This window comes from Uranotaenia lowii, chromosome 1 (assembly GCF_029784155.1).
Source record: "Uranotaenia lowii strain MFRU-FL chromosome 1, ASM2978415v1, whole genome shotgun sequence".
Classification (NCBI taxonomy): Eukaryota; Metazoa; Arthropoda; class Insecta; order Diptera; family Culicidae; genus Uranotaenia; species Uranotaenia lowii.
The window spans coordinates 18546519-18565531 of NC_073691.1; the positions used below are offsets into that span (position 1 = coordinate 18546519).

The 19013-nt window shown below is 35.9% G+C and overlaps 1 protein-coding gene across 1 annotated transcript in view; it reads left to right on the forward strand.

The window, feature by feature from the left end:
- The window catches only part of LOC129751952 (neuronal acetylcholine receptor subunit alpha-7), a 658912-nt gene extending 639899 nt beyond the window's left edge, over positions 1-19013 (forward strand). Inside the window, exons 8-12 of the mRNA XM_055747751.1 lie at positions 2283-2369; positions 17217-17326; positions 17402-17535; positions 17633-17945; positions 18020-19013. Coding sequence (XP_055603726.1) covers positions 2283-2369; positions 17217-17326; positions 17402-17535; positions 17633-17945; positions 18020-18169 — 794 coding nt within the window. The 3' untranslated portion in view covers positions 18170-19013. The remainder of the gene's footprint in view (positions 1-2282; positions 2370-17216; positions 17327-17401; positions 17536-17632; positions 17946-18019) is intronic.

A 19013-nucleotide genomic window follows, 5' to 3' on the forward strand; every position in this document is an offset into this window, starting at 1 on the left:
AATTTTTGTAATTTTTGTAATTTTTGTAATTTTTGTCATTTTTGTAATTTTTGTAATATTTGTAATTTTTGTAATTTTTGTAATTTTTGTAATTTTTTTAATTTTTGTAATTTTTGTAATTTTTGTAATTTTTGTAATTTTTGTAATTTTTGTAATTTTTGTAATTTTTGTAATTTTTGTAATTTTTGTAATTTTTGTAATTTTTGTAATTTTTGTAATTTTTGTAATTTTTGTAATTTTTGTAATTTTTGTAATTTTTGTAATTTTTGTAATTTTTGTAATTTTTGTAATTTTTGTAATTTTTGTAATTTTTGTAATTTTTGTAATTTTTGTAATTTTTGTAATTTTTGTAATTTTTGTAATTTTTGTAATTTTGTAATTTTTGTAATTTTTGTAATTTTTGTAATTTTTGTAATTTTTGTAATTTTTGTAATTTTTGTAATTTTTGTAATTTTTGTAATTTTTGTAATTTTTGTAATTTTTGTAATTTTTGTAATTTTTGTAATTTTTGTAATTTTTGTAATTTTTGTAATTTTTGTTAATTTTTGTTATTTTTGTAATTTTTGTAATTTTTGTAATTTTTGTAATTTTTGTAATTTTTGTAATTTTTGTAATTTTTGTAATTTTTGTAATTTTTGTAATTTTTGTAATTTTTGTAATTTTTGTAATTTTTGTAATTTTTGTAATTTTTGTAATTTTTGTAATTTTTGTAATTTTTGTAATTTTTGTAATTTTTGTAATTTTTGTAATTTTTGTAATTTTTGTAATTTTTGTAATTTTTGTAATTTTTGTAATTTTTGTAATTTTTGTAATTTTTGTAATTTTTGTAATTTTTGTAATTTTTGTAATTTTTGTAATTTTTGTAATTTTTGTAATTTTTGTAATTTTTGTAATTTTTGTAATTTTTGTAATTTTTGTAATTTTTGTAATTTTTGTAATTTTTGTAATTTTTGTAATTTTTGTAATTTTTGTAATTTTTGTAATTTTTGTAATTTTTGTAATTTTTGTAATTTTTGTAATTTTTGTAATTTTTGTAATTTTTGTAATTTTTGTAATTTTTGTAATTTTTGTAATTTTTGTAATTTTTGTAATTTTTGTAATTTTTGTAATTTTTGTAATTTTTGTAATTTTTGTAATTTTTGTAATTTTTGTAATTTTTGTAATTTTTGTAATTTTTGTAATTTTTGTAATTTTTGTAATTTTTGTAATTTTTGTAATTTTTGTAATTTTTGTAATTTTTGTAATTTTTGTAATTTTTGTAATTTTTGTAATTTTTGTAATTTTTGTAATTTTTGTAATTTTTGTAATTTTTGTAATTTTTGTAATTTTTGTAATTTTTGTAATTTTTGTAATTTTTGTAATTTTTGTAATTTTTTTGTAATTTTTGTAATTTTTATAATTTTTGTAATTTTTGTAATTTTTGTAATTTTTGTAATTTTTGTAATTTTTGTAATTTTTGTAATTTTTGTCATTTGTGGCACTTTTGTCATTTTTGTCATCTTTGTCATTTTGTAATTTTTGTCATTTTTTTAATTTTTGTAATGTTTGTCATTTTTGTCATTTTTGTCATTTTTGTCATTTTTGTAATTTTTGCCATTTTTGTCATTTTCGCCATTTTTGTCATTTTAGTCATTTTTGCCTTTTTTGTAATTTTTGTAATTTTTGTCTTTTTTTATTTTCTTTCATTTTTTTTTTATTTTTGTCATTTTTGTAATTTTTGTCATTTCTGTTATTTTTGTCATTTTTGTCATTTTTGTCATTTTTGTCATTTTTGTCATTTTTGTCATTTTTGTCATTTTTGTCATTTTTGTCATTTTTTGCCCTTTTTGCACTTTTGTCCCTTTGGCTCTCCTGTAGAGGTATAGACCTCTATTTTGTTTATATCTTTATGGATAGAAAATTTGTTAGCGATGAATCCGGTTCGAAGGACCAACACAATCGAATCATCATCTCTGTTCAAATCAACTGAAAATTTAAGAAAACCTCAAACAAACCTAGAAGTAGTTAGTACGTCAGTCATTTTTCATCAGTCTTGTTTTTTCCTACCTCAAATATGAACATTAGAGGAGATTAAAACTTCTGGCGTTCGTTCATGAAGTGAGCTTTCTGAGGTTTGGTAAACCAAATATGTCTAAGAATTTCCGGACAAACGATGGGAAATGTAGCTAATCACATTTATCTGTGGATAAATCCAACCACAGCTTAAAAGCTTATTAAAACCAGATGAGATGAAAAATTGTTTTAATTTTGATTTTTTTTTCCTTCCTTCCTTCCACTTTCAGGAGTCACCATTCTGCTGTCACTAACTGTCTTCCTCAACATGGTGGCGGAAACGATGCCGGCCACCTCGGATGCTGTGCCTCTGTTAGGTAAGTTAATCTGCGGAGAAATATACATACAACTGGAAAATCTTTCAGATTGGTTTATAGCCTGAATTTAGGCTAAAATTAAGGAATTAAAAAAACCCTTATTCGAAACATCACGTTACAGTCAGAAGAAGCCCCATTCTGGGAAACTGACGTTCATGACGTGACCAATTTGCTTCTGTGTTGTAAATCGAAACCCCCGAACGGTAAAGTTCGAATGGGCAAAGGTGTTGACTTTCGTTTCACCTCCTAACCGGGTGCTTGCACAAATAGTATATTTATATCTATCTTTCACTCAACCGGGCGGGACCTGTTGAACCTGAATGTCAGACCGAGTTGGAAAATTCCCTAGCAAACCTGAACCATGAACCTTCCACCTGGAAGAACGAGGAGAAGAACCTCGAAAAGAGGCTTCCAACTATTGGAGCTTTGTCTAGCAACAGGTTGGAGAATGAGGCGGTTCGAAAATTATGAAAATATGTATGTTTGAAATTTTACTGGAAAAATATCGATTTTTGTTAATTTTTAGATAATTTCATCGAAACGATTTAGTTGATATTCCATTTTTTTTAAGGTTAAAATCAACACGTCCACCTAGAATTGAAATCGAGAGGTCATCTCGAATCTATAGGAGGAACAAGAAAGTCTTCCGTTTGTCCTGTATCTTACGGGCGTGCAGCCATCATCATCGTCGTCTGCGTGATGAAGCGCAGAAATTGGGAAATCTGGGGCGCAGAGGGCAAACGGGACAGTCGGTGTCGATGTACTCTATCGTTTTTGTCGTTGTTGTTGTAAGCATGCACTTTGCTTCGATTTTTGCTCAACCGACGAAGACGAAGAATGCAGGCAAAGGTGAAAATTTTACAATCTTGCACCTCACAGATTGCTGATGATGATTGTTGCTGCTTTCAGGAGTGGTGTCATTTTTAAGGAGAAGCAGAAGTTCTGTAAGTTATGAATGAATTGAGATGTGGTAAGATGTTTTGTTCAAGGTGAACCCACCTACTTACTTTTCCCCTGAGGCAAATTTCAGATTCAGATTTTATATTCAGTATATTGGTATTGCCACAGAGAAGTATTGTAGCTAAGCCCCAACAATTGAATGTTCTTCAATGCCAAAAGACATACCCCTATTCAACAGGTTATTATGAATTTTCCCATACAAACCTATAAGTTTAAATTTATTCATGTAAACATTACTTAAAAATTCTGCAAAAAATCTAGGCTGAGTTTTGAACCAAATCAAAGCTTTCTAAACCCCAGGGTTTAAGAAATTCGAAAATGACCTCGGACTATCTTCATCATATTTTTGCTATATTTAGCCTTTTTTGAATGTCTCTTAATATTTTTTTACATTTGTAATATTGTAATTTTAAATTTTTGTTAGCGCTTGCTTGTCATATTTGTGTCTATTTTTTCTCGTTTTATAATTCTTTGATGAATTTTTAACACTTTTTAGTTTTGTCATGAGTTTTAATCTTTTTTGTCAGTTTGATAATTTTTATCATTCTGATCATTTTTTGTCTTTTTTGTAATTTTCTCCCATGTTACGTAGAAGTTACTCAGAAACTTCCATCGCCTTCAGAAGGGCTTAAGCATTAAAATTTCCAGACAACCATTTGGTGGCTATTTCGAATTTGAAACACAAATATACGCGCAAATATACGTGTAAACATATCGTATGTAATGCAGCAAAACCAGTACAGACCCCGTTCGATTTTGGCAACACGCCGGTACATTTTATGTTGCCAAAATCGAGTGTTGCAAAAATCGAACGGTTTTTTTTTTTTCTCAACATTTTTTTCAGTAATTTTTACAAAGTAACTATTATTATTATCAAAAACGTTATTTTTTTTGTCAATTTCCGACCTTTTTTTTTTTTTTTTTTTTTTTTTTTTTTTTTTTTTTTTTTTTTTTTTTTTTTTTTTTTTTTTTTTTTTTTTTTTTTTGCCAAAATCGAGTGTTGCCAAAAAAAAAAAAAAAACTATAAAAGGTCGGAAATTGACAAAAAATAACGTTTTTGATAATAATAATAGTTACTTTGTAAAAATTACTGAAAAAAATGTTGAGAAAAAAAAACCGTTCGATTTTGGCAACACTCGATTTTGGCAAAAAAAAAAAAAACACTTTTTTTTTTTTCAAACACATTTTGATGCATTTTGTATTTTTCTTGTTTTGTTTAAAATGTTTATTTTCATATGTCATATTTGCTGTTTTTGTCATTCTTCATCATTTTTTAGATGTTTTTTGTCGTTTTCAGTCTTCTGTTTGAATTTGTTTTTTAACTTTTTAAATTTTTCATCTTTTTGTCATTTTTGAGTACTTTATAGATTTAAAAAAAAACTTTTGTTTTTATTGTTGCATTTTATCACTATTTCAGAACACAAAAACGTATTTACGGTGTTTGTCTAAAATATATTGGTTCTGTTATAACGAAAACTTAAAGGTAATGTTGCCAAATTCGAATGTTGCCAAAAACGAACGAGGTCTGTATATATGAAGGGGAGATGAGGGCATAACGAGCACTCCTTTTTTCTACATAAGTACGTATTTTCTTAAAAAAAAATTTCACAAGGACTTGTTTCGTACTACCCATAGTATTAATTTTTCACCAAAAAAGAAATATCCTTTTCATCTTTACAGAAATATTAAATAATAACCAGCTAGGTTCTCCGGATCATTCTCTGTTTAACCGTCGTATCGTTCGGACGTATCTCTTTCGCTCAGTGAAGTTTAGTGCTTTCGTTTTCCGTTTTGTGCGAGAGTTCGCACCGCGAGCGTTTTTCGCGTCGTCGAGACGATGGCGAGAAAGAAGAGGAAGGCAGGAACGAGCCCTGCGAAAACTGACCCAACTTCGATGGATAATACCAAGAAGACGAAACGTGGCCCATCGGACGGCGCTAGTAATTGCGCCTCGAAAAGCGTACGCTGTACAGAGACAGCCTCAAATGCCAGCGACGTAGGAGACTTCGGTGGTTCCATGGAAAACGTCAACAACGCCGGGCCGCCGGTGAAAATGAAACTGCCCCCATTGGTAGTTAAAAACGTTCCACTGCAAAAGCTTATTAGCGACCTTGCTTCGATAGGAATATCCGCCGAATATGAACTGCGTGGCATAGGCATCAAGGTTCACACCCGCTCCAGAGAAGACTACAAACGTGTTGCAGAATTTTTGAGAAATTCTAAATTAGAATTTTTCACTCACGATATTCCTGGTGACAAACCGTTCAAAGCTGTTATCCGCGGCCTACCAAATTTTGACGTTAAGCTAATTGGTCAGGAATTGAAGGACCGATACAAGCTGGTGCCTTCTGCAATCTTCAGGATCAAAAGGAAGAACGAACAAGTGAAGCAGTACTCAAACAGCCTTTTTCTGGTTCATTTTCCGAAGGGCACGGTCACATTGAATGCCCTCAAAGCAGTCCAAACCCTCCTAGCCGTCCGAATCCGCTGGGAGAAGTACAGAGGCGGTCGTAAAGACGTCACCCAATGCCAGAGGTGTCTTAACTTTGGTCATGGCACCCGAAACTGTTTCCTGTTGCCGCGCTGCAGTCGATGTGCCATGCCACACATTTCGTCGGAGTGTACCGTAGAAGACGACAGTGATTCGACAGTTAAGTGTGCCAACTGCGGAGCTGACCATCAGGGCAACGACCGGAGTTGTCCAAAACGAGAAACATACAAACAGATCCGAAAAAAGGCATCAACATCACATCAACCAAGACAAAGCCAAACCAAACCCTTGCGTTTTACTAACACGGATTTTCCGCCACTCCAATCGAAGCCGATACCCCAGCCACGGTTGCAGCCTTCAATCAACCCAACATCGACCGGCCCTCCCGCTGGTCCAAGTTCGCCATCTCCCCCTGGTTGGCGCCCAATAACATCATCTGAAGAATCCGACAAGTTCTCTCCGGAGGAACTGTTGAACATCTTCGAACATATGACTGTCGCCCTACGCCGGTGTCGCAACAAACCTGAGCAAATTCAGGTACTAGGAACGTTCATTATTCAGTATGGATCCTAAACCCATCACCGTACTGACCTGGAACGCTTGCTCTGTAAGGGCAAAATCCATCGAGCTTGCTGATTTCCTCGGCAAGCACAACATCGATGTGGGTCTGCTTTCCGAGACCCACCTAAAACCCGGTGACAGTTTCTGGCTGCCGGACCACACCATCGTAAGACTAGATCGCACCAGCTCTAGGGGGGGCGGTGTAGCAATCGTCATACGTAAAAACATCAAATACAGGATCTTGCAAAATATTCGGACCACCATTATCGAAACAATCAGCATAGAAGTAGAAACTGCGACCGGAAGCATCAGTTTCATCGCAGTGTACTGTCCTCGTCAGTGCTTCACTAGCAATGGGTTGGCACCACAACTAACCAGAGATCTAGCTGCCATTACACGCTCTAGCTGCCGTCTTGTTATCGGTGGCGATCTCAACGCCCGCCACCAAGCCTGGCGGAATTATTGCCAAAACCAAAACGGACGACTGCTTTTTGACCACTCACAACATGGGCTATACACGATCGAATTTCCGGATGAACCGACGTACGTTTCTCGAGCCGGTAACCCTTCGACCCTGGATCTATTCCTGACGAACACCACGATCTCCAAGCCGGTAGTGTACAATGAACTCAGCTCCGACCACTACCCTGTGGTGGCAGAAGTTGGCTCCGTTGCTGTTCTACGACCACCTCAACTCCGGAAGGACTACCACCTGGTCGACTGGGCCCGATTCGCACGAATGGTTGACGGCAACATCGAAGAGGATCCGCCACTCGTTGACCATGAGGACATCAACCGGGCTCTAGAAGGTCTTAATCAAGCAATCGCCGTGGCCGATGAGGCGTGCATCCGACGTGTTCCTGTGAGGGGTAAGTTTATTGCAATTGATTCCCACACCCAGCTTCTTATTAGACTTCGCAATGTTCGTAGACGCCAGTTTCAGAGGACCGGAAATCTAAATCTTAAAATCGAAGTGACTGATCTCAATAAGGAGATTGCTTCCAGAATGGTCTCACTCCGAAACAAAAATTTCGGACGTGTCATTCAAAATTTGGACATTCGGTCCAGACCATTCTGGAAGGTAGCCAAAGTTCTGAAAATACACCCTAAACCAAAGTTGGAGAAGATTTGCTTATTTCCCCTGTTGAGAAGGCAGATGCGATTGGAAACCACATTGCTTCATCGCATTTACTTGGCTCGAATATAGTCAGTCCCTTTACAAGTCAGGTTGCGCAATGCGTCCACACCCTTGATAACTCCCCTTGTGCAGTACCCCGGGAAGACAGAATATCTGCCGAACAAGTGAGCTCAGCGCTGAGGGCTACCAAAAACATGAAGGCCCCCGGGTTTGACGGAGTTTTTAATATAATCTTGAAGAAGCTTAACAACAAAGCCTACGTGCTGTTGAGCTCAATCTTTAACAAGTGTCTAGAATTACACTATTATCCAAGCATCTGGAAGGAAGCCAAGATCGTTCCGATTCTCAAACCCGGAAAAGACCCTAGCCTGCCCTCAAGCTACCGACCCATAAGTCGCCTCTCAGCGCTGGGCAAACTGTTCGAGAAACTCATTCTCAATCGTCTGCTCCAGTTTGTTGTAGATCACAACATTTTACTGCCTGAACAGTTTGGCTTTAGACACGGCCATTCCACTACACACCAACTTGTAAGAGTGATGAACACTATCCAAAGAAACAGGGCTGTATCCAAGTCCACAGCAATGGCTTTGCTGGACGTTGAGAAAGCTTTTGACAACGTATGGCACGAAGGGCTCTTGTACAAACTCTGTACCTTTAACTTCCCACTTCACCTTATAAAAATTATCCGTAGCTATCTCCAACATAGGTCGTTCAAGGTTTCGTTGAATGGTTCTCTATCGAGAACGTTCTCTATCCCAGCAGGTGTTCCTCAGGGCAGCCTGTTAGGCCCTCTGCTTTATAGCCTATACACTTCTGACATCCCTCCCCTCGGAGATGGCTGCGAGTTCTTTCTGTTTGCGGATGACACTGCAATTGCCGTCAAGGGAAGGAAACCACGTGAAATCACTAATAAACTTCAACGATGCCTTGACGCCTTTATAAACTACGCAAACAATTGGAAAATAAAGATCAACTCCTCTAAAACACAAACCATACTGTTCCTGCACAGGCAATCCCCTAAATTAGTTCCTCCTTCTTCTTGCGTTGTGACTATGGAAGGCACAAGGGTTGAGTGGTCCGCTGAAGTAACATATCTTGGGTTGTTGATTGACCAGAAGTTATTATTTCGCTCTCATATTGAGAAGACACTGGTGAAATGCTCCGTTCTGACCAGATGTTTGTATCCGTTGATCAAACGTAGATCTCGCCTCTGTAGGGATAACAAACTGGCCGTCTACAAACAAATAATTGCACCCGCGATCTTTTACGCTGCTCCGGTGTGGGGATCATGCGCACAAACTCACAGGAACAAGTTACAGAGGACACAAAACAGGCTTCTACGGATGATCCTAGATCGTCCTTTCAATACCAGGATATCTAACCTACACCAAGAGGCGGACATTCCAAAAATTGATATCAAGATATCTGACATTAGATCCAAATTTGTAGATAAATGCCAAACTTCCGAACATGCTTTGATAAGCAACTTGTATATAGTAGATTCATTGTAGATAGTAGGTTAGTTAGTCATAAGTTGTAAATAGTAGATCTAAGTAGGAATCTTTCAAATTTAAACCAAACTAATCCCACCTAGGTGGTTCATACAAACAAATTCTTAAATATAAATGATTAGTCACTTGAAATAATGATAGTAATAGCAAAAATCAAAGCTGAAAAGAAGAAAAATCTGTGTCACTTGAATCGTACTTAAATATGTATAGACGTACAAACACGATAAATAAAAATAAATTTTAATGCAAAAAGCTAGGTTCTCCAGTGAAGTAAATATTATAATTTTTGAGCACCACCAAATAAGCTTTTATGACCTTTAAATCATCTTGATCTGAAATGTACGCACTGCAACATGATCTACACATTGTTTCTCAATTTTCAACATCATAAAATTTTTGATTTTTCACTTTAATCAATTTTAAAACGCGTTTTTACTTTAATTTGTTCACTGGAGGCGGACAGAGCACTATCAATGAAGGCATAATGAGCATTTTCTGCTCATATTGGCATATTGAGCGTTTTTGGCCGGGGATTCTAGCAGCAAATTCGACTCGATGAAGTCAACTGAGTAATAGAGCTACAGCTTGACTTGTATCGTCTGTCGATTTGGCCTATTGGTAAGGTGTCGGAGAGGTCATCAGTAGGCTCGAGTTCGATTCCTGGTCGAGGGGATTTTTTTTTTGCACATACCATTCATGATTGATTTTTTTTATTGTTACATTATACGGCTAATAGCATCAAAGCACCATCCGTCAAACAAAACACCATAAACATAGGGCCCTATTACATAAGACGAGTCACGAGTCATTTTACTCGAGTGAGCCATTTTGGTATTACAGTAGTCGAGTCGAGGCGAATTTCAGTCGAGTAGCCCGGCTGAGTCGAGTGCTTGAAGGTTCGTGACTCAGCTGTTTCACTCGACTACCGTAATACGACATTTTGCTCGACTCGACAGTGACTGGAGTCGAGTCGAATTACTCGACTCGTCTTATGTAATAAGGCCCATAATGTATGAGCATGTGTTAATTCTTTGAATTCTACAAACCGACCTAGATTATTTTGTTATTGCTTTGTTTGATGAATCTACGCCTCACCGTTTAGTGCAATCATGAGCATGAATGATAAATGAAAAAAAATCACCTCGACCAGGAATCGAACTCGAGCCTACTGATTACCTCTCCGATATTTTACCAATAGGCCAAATCGTCAGACGATACAAGTCAAGCTGTAGCTCTATTACTCAGTTGACTTCATCGAGTCGAATTTGCTGCTAGAATCCCCGGCCAAAAACGCTCAATTAGTGGTATGAATAAGGTTTAGCAATTGCTTCGGTAGCTTTTACTTAGCTCGAAATCAATCAAAGCAAAAGTCCAAAGCATTTGCTTAGTTTGGTATGAATAAACATTTGCTTAGCGGATGTGTACTAAAGTCTTAGAACATAGCTTTTGCTTCGAAAAATAGAGCTATCCAACCAGCAGAATCTGAAGTTTTCTAAAGTAAAATGAAAAAAGACAATCAGAAAATTGAAAAGTACGGCTAAAGTAGCCTTGAAGTCGACGAAGCGGGTGGTGGGTGTAAGAACGACCGGAATTTTTTGTTAATGCGTGCGCGTATGTTGATGTTTAAAGATAAATGAATACATATTCGAATATTGTCAAACAAAAAATGGCCTAACTTTAATATTTATCATAAGCTCTCCCACATGTATTCGGATCGGGATAATCCGATGTATAAAAAATAGGCAATAGGCGCGCATTTTAATTTAGAATTTTTTTTAAATCTTAGGATTATGAAAAATTATATAAAAATGAGAGATCTGTATAATGTTTTAAATTATTACAATTTATTTCTTACTTTAAGCCAATTGAGACTTCTTCCACAATAGCCGGATTTTTTTTAATTTGAAATATTTACTAATTGATTCGGTTATTGTCATCTTAGACGAATGATTTTATACAACGACAGGAATATGAAAAAAGTTGGGTTATCACTTCGACTTTTATTCATCCATGTTGAAAATACCTTTTTGAATTGTTTTGAAGTGAAATATTGCTAATTTGATAAGTTCATGACGTTATTAAAGAATTTGTTATGGAAAAGTCTGCTACCGAGCATGCTTAGACAATAAAGCAATTGATATGAGATTTGTCAAGCAATTGCTTCAGATTTGAGCTTTATTCATACCAAACTAGCTTGTTCTAAAAGTGAAAGCTCCTGACTGAGAAAACAGCTGTCAAAAAAACTTTATTCATAACAACCGAAGCAATTGCTCCAAGCGACTGCTCGACTGCTCGATTCAGTTTAGCAAAAGCAATTACTTAGTTTTTTTCATACCACCCAATATGCCTTCATTAATGGTGCTCATACTGCCTCGGGGCGCAGACACCAGATACCCAGACTGATCAGTGGCGCTTGAATCCATACAACTACAAGTCGCCCAGAATCATACGCTACCTGTCGGGGCATCGTGAAACTACTGTGCTCATCAAGAAAAAAAAAAATTACACTTGATAATTAACAAGCCAAATGAAAACCGTCTTGATTGAATCACCTATTAGTATTTGAAATTCTATCTCAAATATTTTCATTATCGTTTTTGTCTTCATGTTAATTTTTACTTTAATTTACTGTATCATAATAAGAGATGAATGTTATACAAATACAAACAATGACTGTTGATCGATTGAGATGGAAAAAAAAACCAACGCAACGTTATAGCGGTCCTTAGTTCAGAGCCAATTAATTTTGAGATTCAGTTTTGATATCAAAATTAATTTATCCGGCTGAGTAACAGTATGAAACATATAATGTCTGTTATAAATAATTCATTGAGTTCGGAATTGTTCGTCTTAATCTGAAAGGTTGACTGCGACCAAAAAGACAAACTATATATAACTTCTTGAAAAACTTGAATTCTAATTTATCTTAACTGTTTCTAGGCTCGTACCTAGATAGGTTTGAGGAGTGAAATAAGTTATTGACATATATTGAATAATATTTAAATGTGATAAATGTATTGATAAGTCCTTAAATCCTATTTGCCGCTGGAAGTGTTCGTGATATAATGCTGGTAATTTCACTAAAAATTTATAAATTTTTGGAAAAATAACCTCAGAAACGACCGTGTTTGTAGACCGGGTATTTTTCCCTGTTCAAATGTGCGTGAAAAATGTAAAAAAAAAACAACTATAATGACCATTTCGCGTGAGCTTTCATTACGTCGTATGAAACATCTTGAAAATTCACAGAAAATTGCTTCAAAGTAATCAAAACAACTTTGAAATTTGTATTTCACATATGGAATATGTTGTCCAGGCTACAAATATTCTAAATGGAAAGAAGTTGCTACTAGTTTAATTCAATTTTTGTTTTTTTTTTCGTTTACATTTCGTTTCATACGACGTAATGAAAGCTCACGCGAGATTTTGGCATAATTTTGAACTGGACTGGAAAATTAACCTTAAAAGCGACCATGTTTGTAGACTTTTTTCCCCATCTTAATCCGTACACGAGAGCAAGTGCGCGTGAGAAATGTCAACTTAAAAATCAGCGAAAAAAAAATTGTTAAAAAATTGCACTGAATTTGGAATATTTCAAAATGTATGTTTCAAATCCATTTCTCTTTGCTTCCGAAATTTTTTCACCTTTGACATTCAACCAAATTCTTTGATTCAAAGTTTTGTTAAAACGATATTTCGAAAGTAATTAGTTTACTAAATGGATCCATTCTTCAAAAAACTATAATTTTGAATAAGGGTCATTTTAATGTTCCTTAACCGATGCCCAGTAGATAAGAAATAATTTCGCAGTAACTAAACTTATATATCGATTTCAATGCTTTTCCACACCACCAAAACGAATTTTGAATGGTAAAAGAACAGTACTATCTTGATGCAAACGAAAGTCATTTTTATTTTCTTGTCGTTTTATGGAATGTCAAATATCGTATGTCTGTGTGAGTGAATTCATTTAATGTTTTGATTTTGATGTGACGAATTCACGTTTGTTTTATTTTACCCATGGATAAAATCAATTACACGTGCGATATTCAAAAAATGGTTCGAAATATAACCAAAAAAATAATAATAAAAAAATTACTTAACAACAGAACAGGAAAAGCTAAGCTATTCTTACTAAACAGACTCGGATAATTGAGATTGTTTGTCAAGAATCATCATTATGTCAGCCAACGCTCTTTGTTAGAAACTGTACTAAATTTGCAGGAAAATGCATCATCTCGAAGCCAAAAATATTTTTTCCTCAACTGCCTCTTCCAGTGGGCGGTAAAAGGGCTAGTTTGATATCCAAGTTTAGTTAGATATTTCGAAAAGAAGACATTTCTCGAGTGTGACTAAATTTTTCATAGAAAGTTTTAGGATTTATTGGAGAAAAAAGTAAATAAATATCTGACATCGTTTTTTTTTGCTGTAGATGGTGACTTAATGGTATATTTCGTTGTTGCGATTTTCATTAAGCTTCTTCTGTTAACAGAACATTGCTTTACAAATTTTGTAAATATCACCTCTACTTTTGTTTTATTCAGTTTTTGCAAACCTCTATAAATGCGGCAATTTGGCTAGGTGAAGGGTTTTGAGAAACTCTAACTGAAACAGATTGTTCAATAAAATTTTGTAAGAATCTCGTCCATTCAACTGATTTAACAGCTCTAAACAGTAATATAATTTAAAGCCACATTCAATATACTGTAGTTTTGCAATATACAATTAGTGAAATGTTTTTACGATGTCATTTGTCGTTTTCTCAACAAGTCCTAGATCGTTTTATAACTATTTACAAATAATTGGGTTTGTCACAATATTTGTCTACTCGGGAAACTTGAACTGAACTTACCCTTGACGGAGGTTTCGGGGTTAACGAAATCTTGCAGTTGAAAGTGATCTTCACAAATGTCATAAAATGGTTATTTTTCAACCACAACGCAATAAGGAAGTGGTGCAGAAAATCTCAATTTTTCATTCAATTTCCATTTATGTCGAAGTCGATGTATTTTTTTATAAGCTTTATAGTTGAATTCTAACCACATTTGGTTAATGCGCTCCAATTCAAAAATGGTTCTTTAGTGGTTTTCGAAATATATCGTGTTATTTTTTTCTATCAAAAGTAGGTAGGTAATCAAAAACGACCGTGTTCATCGCTAGATGTAAAAAATTAAATAGCACAATGCAAATGTGTGTGTGATACATCGAGATTTTTCCTTTTGTGTGTGTTGCCGTTAGTTTCACGATAACCCGTAGATAGCGCTGCGGAACAAGCGCCAAAATAAGCCTTCAGTGGTCAGTCTGGGTATCTGGTGTCTGCGCTCGGGGGGTCATTATGCCTTTACAGTGACTGGTTTTCAGCTTTCGGCAAAAATTTTTAAAATTCATTTTTAAACGTTTTTATCTACTTTTTCAAGTTTCATCCATTTTGGCAATAGACTATTTGAGTGAATACGAAACAATGATGTAATTCACATATTACAGCTGTTCTCTATGGTTAAATAAGCGTTTTCCTTAAGGTGGCCATTATGCCCCCATCTCCCCTACGTATTATTTTGGAGGCCATATAGGTACATTAGCACACATATTCTTGATCTGGATTGTATTGTCGTAATAAAATCAAGCAATGCATTTAAATACGATAAAGAATATGCATGGGGCGCACATTGTAGGTGCAGATATACGTTTAAACAACATTCTATACGCCCCTTCTATGCGACATCTTATTAAAGGCAATCATGTGTCTGTTAAGCTCTTTCTAATGGACTTATAAGATCACATCTGAACTTCTAGAAGAATTTCAAGCGATATGTCAAATATTTCTGACATTCTTGTCAATTTTTTTTCAGATTATTTACATCGGCAGAATATTCAATTCAATCCGATAATTTGGAAAAATTTTACTAGCCATGACAGATAAGTGCTGCAAATTTTCAGCATCATGAGGACAAAAAAAAATACTTTGGAACCTTTGGCGAGCATCAGCGATCGCCGGACCACTCACTGTGGTCCGGTAAATACTGCCTGCGCTGTGTTTTCTTTTATGAGTAAATGTTTAGAAAATTCTATGCCTTTAACTATGCCACTGAAATTAACTTCCAGGTTTGTTTAACCACTTAGATTTTGGGCTGATTAGCATTCTCTTCAGACAGCAATGAAAGTTGATTAAGCTTCAATAAAGGCTTTTTCAAAGAGTTCTGTTCGCTTGATGTTATTTTTTTTAATTAATTTTCATCATAATTTTTTTTTTTCATTACTGTAGTTTGTGTTTTTTATTATCTTTTTTTTTCTATCCTTTTTGTCTTTTTTTTTTAGTCTTTATTGTTATTAATTATCATATTTGTTTTTTTGTCATTCTTGTTTTTTTCTATCTGTTTTGTCACTTATGTCATTTTTTTACATGCGTCATTTTTGTCGTTATGCCATTCCTATTATTTTCGGTATTTTTATCAATTTGTCATTTTTTATTTAGGTCTTGTTGGTCATTTTACTTATTTTGGACAATATTTTCAGTTTTTATGTTATTTTATAATCATTGTCATATAATATAATTTTCATCATTATTTCATAATATAATTCATTATTCATAATATAATATCATTTATGTCATTTTATGGCCATTGCCGTTTGTATAATTTTGGTCAGTTTATGTTTGTTTTTTTTTTACCTCATATCTACACTTTCGGTCATTTTTATAATTTCTGTCATTTTGGTTATTTTTTGTCAAAGTTGTCATTTTTGTCATTTTCTACAATTTCGACGTCTTCTGAATTATTGTTATGTTCATCATTTTTGTTATTTTTTCATTATTGTCGCTTTTGGTTTACTTGTAATTTTTTTCTTTTTTAATTTTTTGTTGATTTTTTCCTTTTTTGTTATTTTGGTCATTTTTGTCACTTTTGTTATTTTTGACGTTTTTGTCATTTTGGTCATTTGTTTTCTTTCGTCATATTTATATAATTTTTGTTGTCGTATTTTTCAGTATATGCATTTACGTTGCCTTTCAAGACAGTATTTGAAATGAGTTTATAAGAGCAAGTTCACTGGTGTTGGGAAAAAGTGGTAGAAATTTCGACATTTTAAAAATTTTACCATGCAAAAATGTTTTCAAGATCTTTCGGCGTTGTATTTGTTTACAACACTGTTTCCATTTCAGCCGTATGTGATAGAAATATTGCTATTTTTGCATCACAGCATGCGAAAATACAACACGTGTTGTAAAAAACTAGAAGGCCACAGATCTTGAAAATGTTTTTGCATGTCAAAATTTTCAAAATGTGCCGTAAGTGTCGAAATTTCTACTACTTTTTCCCAACACCAGTGAACTTGCTCTAAGGAAAGGATTTCTTCGATTAGACACAACAAACAAAATCAATCACTCCATGGCAATTTGCATTCCAACATTAAAAATTTGACCAAAATAAAATCGCCAGCTTCGTTGATGTCAGTTTATTTTTCGCGATCGACGCGCCTCTAGTGACGATATTGCCAATAATTTTTGCGTAAAAATGGAAAAAGAGTGTCCAGTCTGTACTAGTCTGTGCCTGTCTGTGCTATCAAGTTCTTTCCTTCTGGTCGGCAGGAGAAGACTTGGACGATGGTGAAACGATTCACCCTACCCTGGCAAGATTAACGCTCTGCCTCGAATTCACAGGTTATATTGTCGCTGAATCCCCAAACCGGAGTTTTCGTCAACATCAGCGACGGCGACATCACTGGCGACATTCCATGTTTACCAGACATCTGTCAAACATCTTCCGAGTGTCGGAACCAAACAAAAGAACGGGTTGCCAATCGCCGAGGTGTTTGAAGAATTGTTCATCGTCGCTGTTTGGCAAGGTTGCCAATCATCAGCGCGAAAACTTCGGATTTCAACTTCATTGACAATTGAACTCCAGTAGCATAGAAGCATTTTCCAAATGAACGATTTTTCTAACTTCTCTGAAAATCTAAACTTTTCTGGTAGACTCATTTCCAATAAAAAACATACCGGACTAGGACTTAAAATTAAGTTGTCAAAAATAGACTTTTACTTAATGGAAAACCAACTATCTAACATCAATGAAATTTTATAAGTAAAAATGAAAATAAAGATTAAACTAACTTTTGATGACATTTAATTAATTTTAATTTAATTTAAAAAAAAACTAAAACTTACCTTTTATTTTATTTTTTTCATATTTCAGGAACCTATTTCAATTGCATCATGTTCATGGTGGCCTCGTCGGTGGTGTCCACCATTCTGATCCTCAACTACCATCACCGGAACGCGGACACCCACGAGATGTCCGAATGGGTATACGTTTGAGAGGAACATAAAACCGCATGTCTGTACTAACATGTGTCCCTTTTTTTGTTTCATTGCTTGCAGATTCGGGTGGTGTTCCTGGTGTGGATGCCGTTCTTGCTGCGGATGACCCGACCCGGGGAACCCTACCCGCATCCTTGCCGACCGTCGGGCGACGAGAAAAACAAACAACTGCAGGAGGTGGAAATGCGGGAAAGGTTTGTTTTGTTTTTTTTTTTTTTTTGTGTTTTGGTTATGCTCAGACCTACTGACTGTTCTGTTTTGGCCTACTTTTCTTTTTGTCCAATCAAGTAGATCCTCGAAGTCGCTACTGGCCAACGTGCTGGATATCGACGACGACTTCCGGTGTAATCACCGGTGCAGCACACTGCCACACAACCCAACCTACTACCGGACGATGTACCGGCAGCCGGATGATGGCCCGGGCGGCGTTGGAGGTGGGGGAGGAGGAGGGACCGATACCATCGGACGGAGCGGAGGTCTTGGGACGATCAGTGCGGCCGGTGGGCGGCTGCACGAAACCGTCTCCTCGCACACCTGTCTCAGCTCGTCGGCCGAGTACGAGCTGGCTCTGATACTCAAAGAATTGCGATACATTACGGATCAGGTAATCAGGGGTTGATTAGTCACACAGGGTCAAGAATGTTTGTCAAATTTCTTTTTTTTTTTCTCACAACGCAGCTCCGCAAGGAGGACGAAACGGGCGAAATCACCAAGGACTGGAAGTTTGCCGCTATGGTGGTTGATCGATTGTGCCTTATCATCTTCACCCTATTCACGCTGATCGCAACACTGGCAGTACTGTTCTCGGCACCGAATTTTATCTTTTAACAACTACCGTCATCAGCAGCAGCAGAAACAGCTCCATCACTGTCTTCGACCTCATCGTCCTCCGCGGCTACCACAACTGGCAACCTTCCTATTACTACGACAACTACAACTAGCAACACTGCTGGCGCCGATCTGGACAGCACCACGATCGACATCGTCCAGATCTTACACTCCGCGGGAACGGGTACGGTGGCACCTCCAAAGAACGCCGACAGCGACGATCCGCTGATCGTGCTCGGCGGAACGCTGGCCCTGGTCGTGGTGCTGGCAGCCCTCGTCTCGCTGGCAACCCTGCTGGCCGTGGTACTACTGCTCCTGGGCACCCGCGGCAACGGTACCCTCACCCAGCTACTCGCGGCGACTGATTACAAGCTAAGAAAGTACGTTCACATCTTCGTCAAAAATTTTAAACTGATCAACGATACATGAGAGGGGCAGCCGGGGATGACAACGACGACGACGACATCGACGGTCTGTCAACCCCCTTTGCTGGCACTGCTGTGTTCATCCTAAAGTAGTTTCCCGATAGAAGGCCGGTGGTCTTCCTTTCTGGGGAAAACCGGCCGGGTGTGCAGAAGGTCTGTTGTTTTTTTTTTGTAGGAGATGCCTACCATTCCGTTAGAAAAGGGTTCTAAATACCACACGTACTAAACCCTCTACATGCAATCTACAGTTAGTAGACTGACTCTGGGAGGAAAAGCGGAAAATTTCTAGGTGCTGATCGAATTTCTCCCCGATGAATCATTATTTACTAGAAGATTTTTAAAAATTAAACCACAACATTGGCGATCCTGTCATTAGTCTAGCAATGGGTCAGTCTAGTTTAGAAACAAGCAATTAGGTT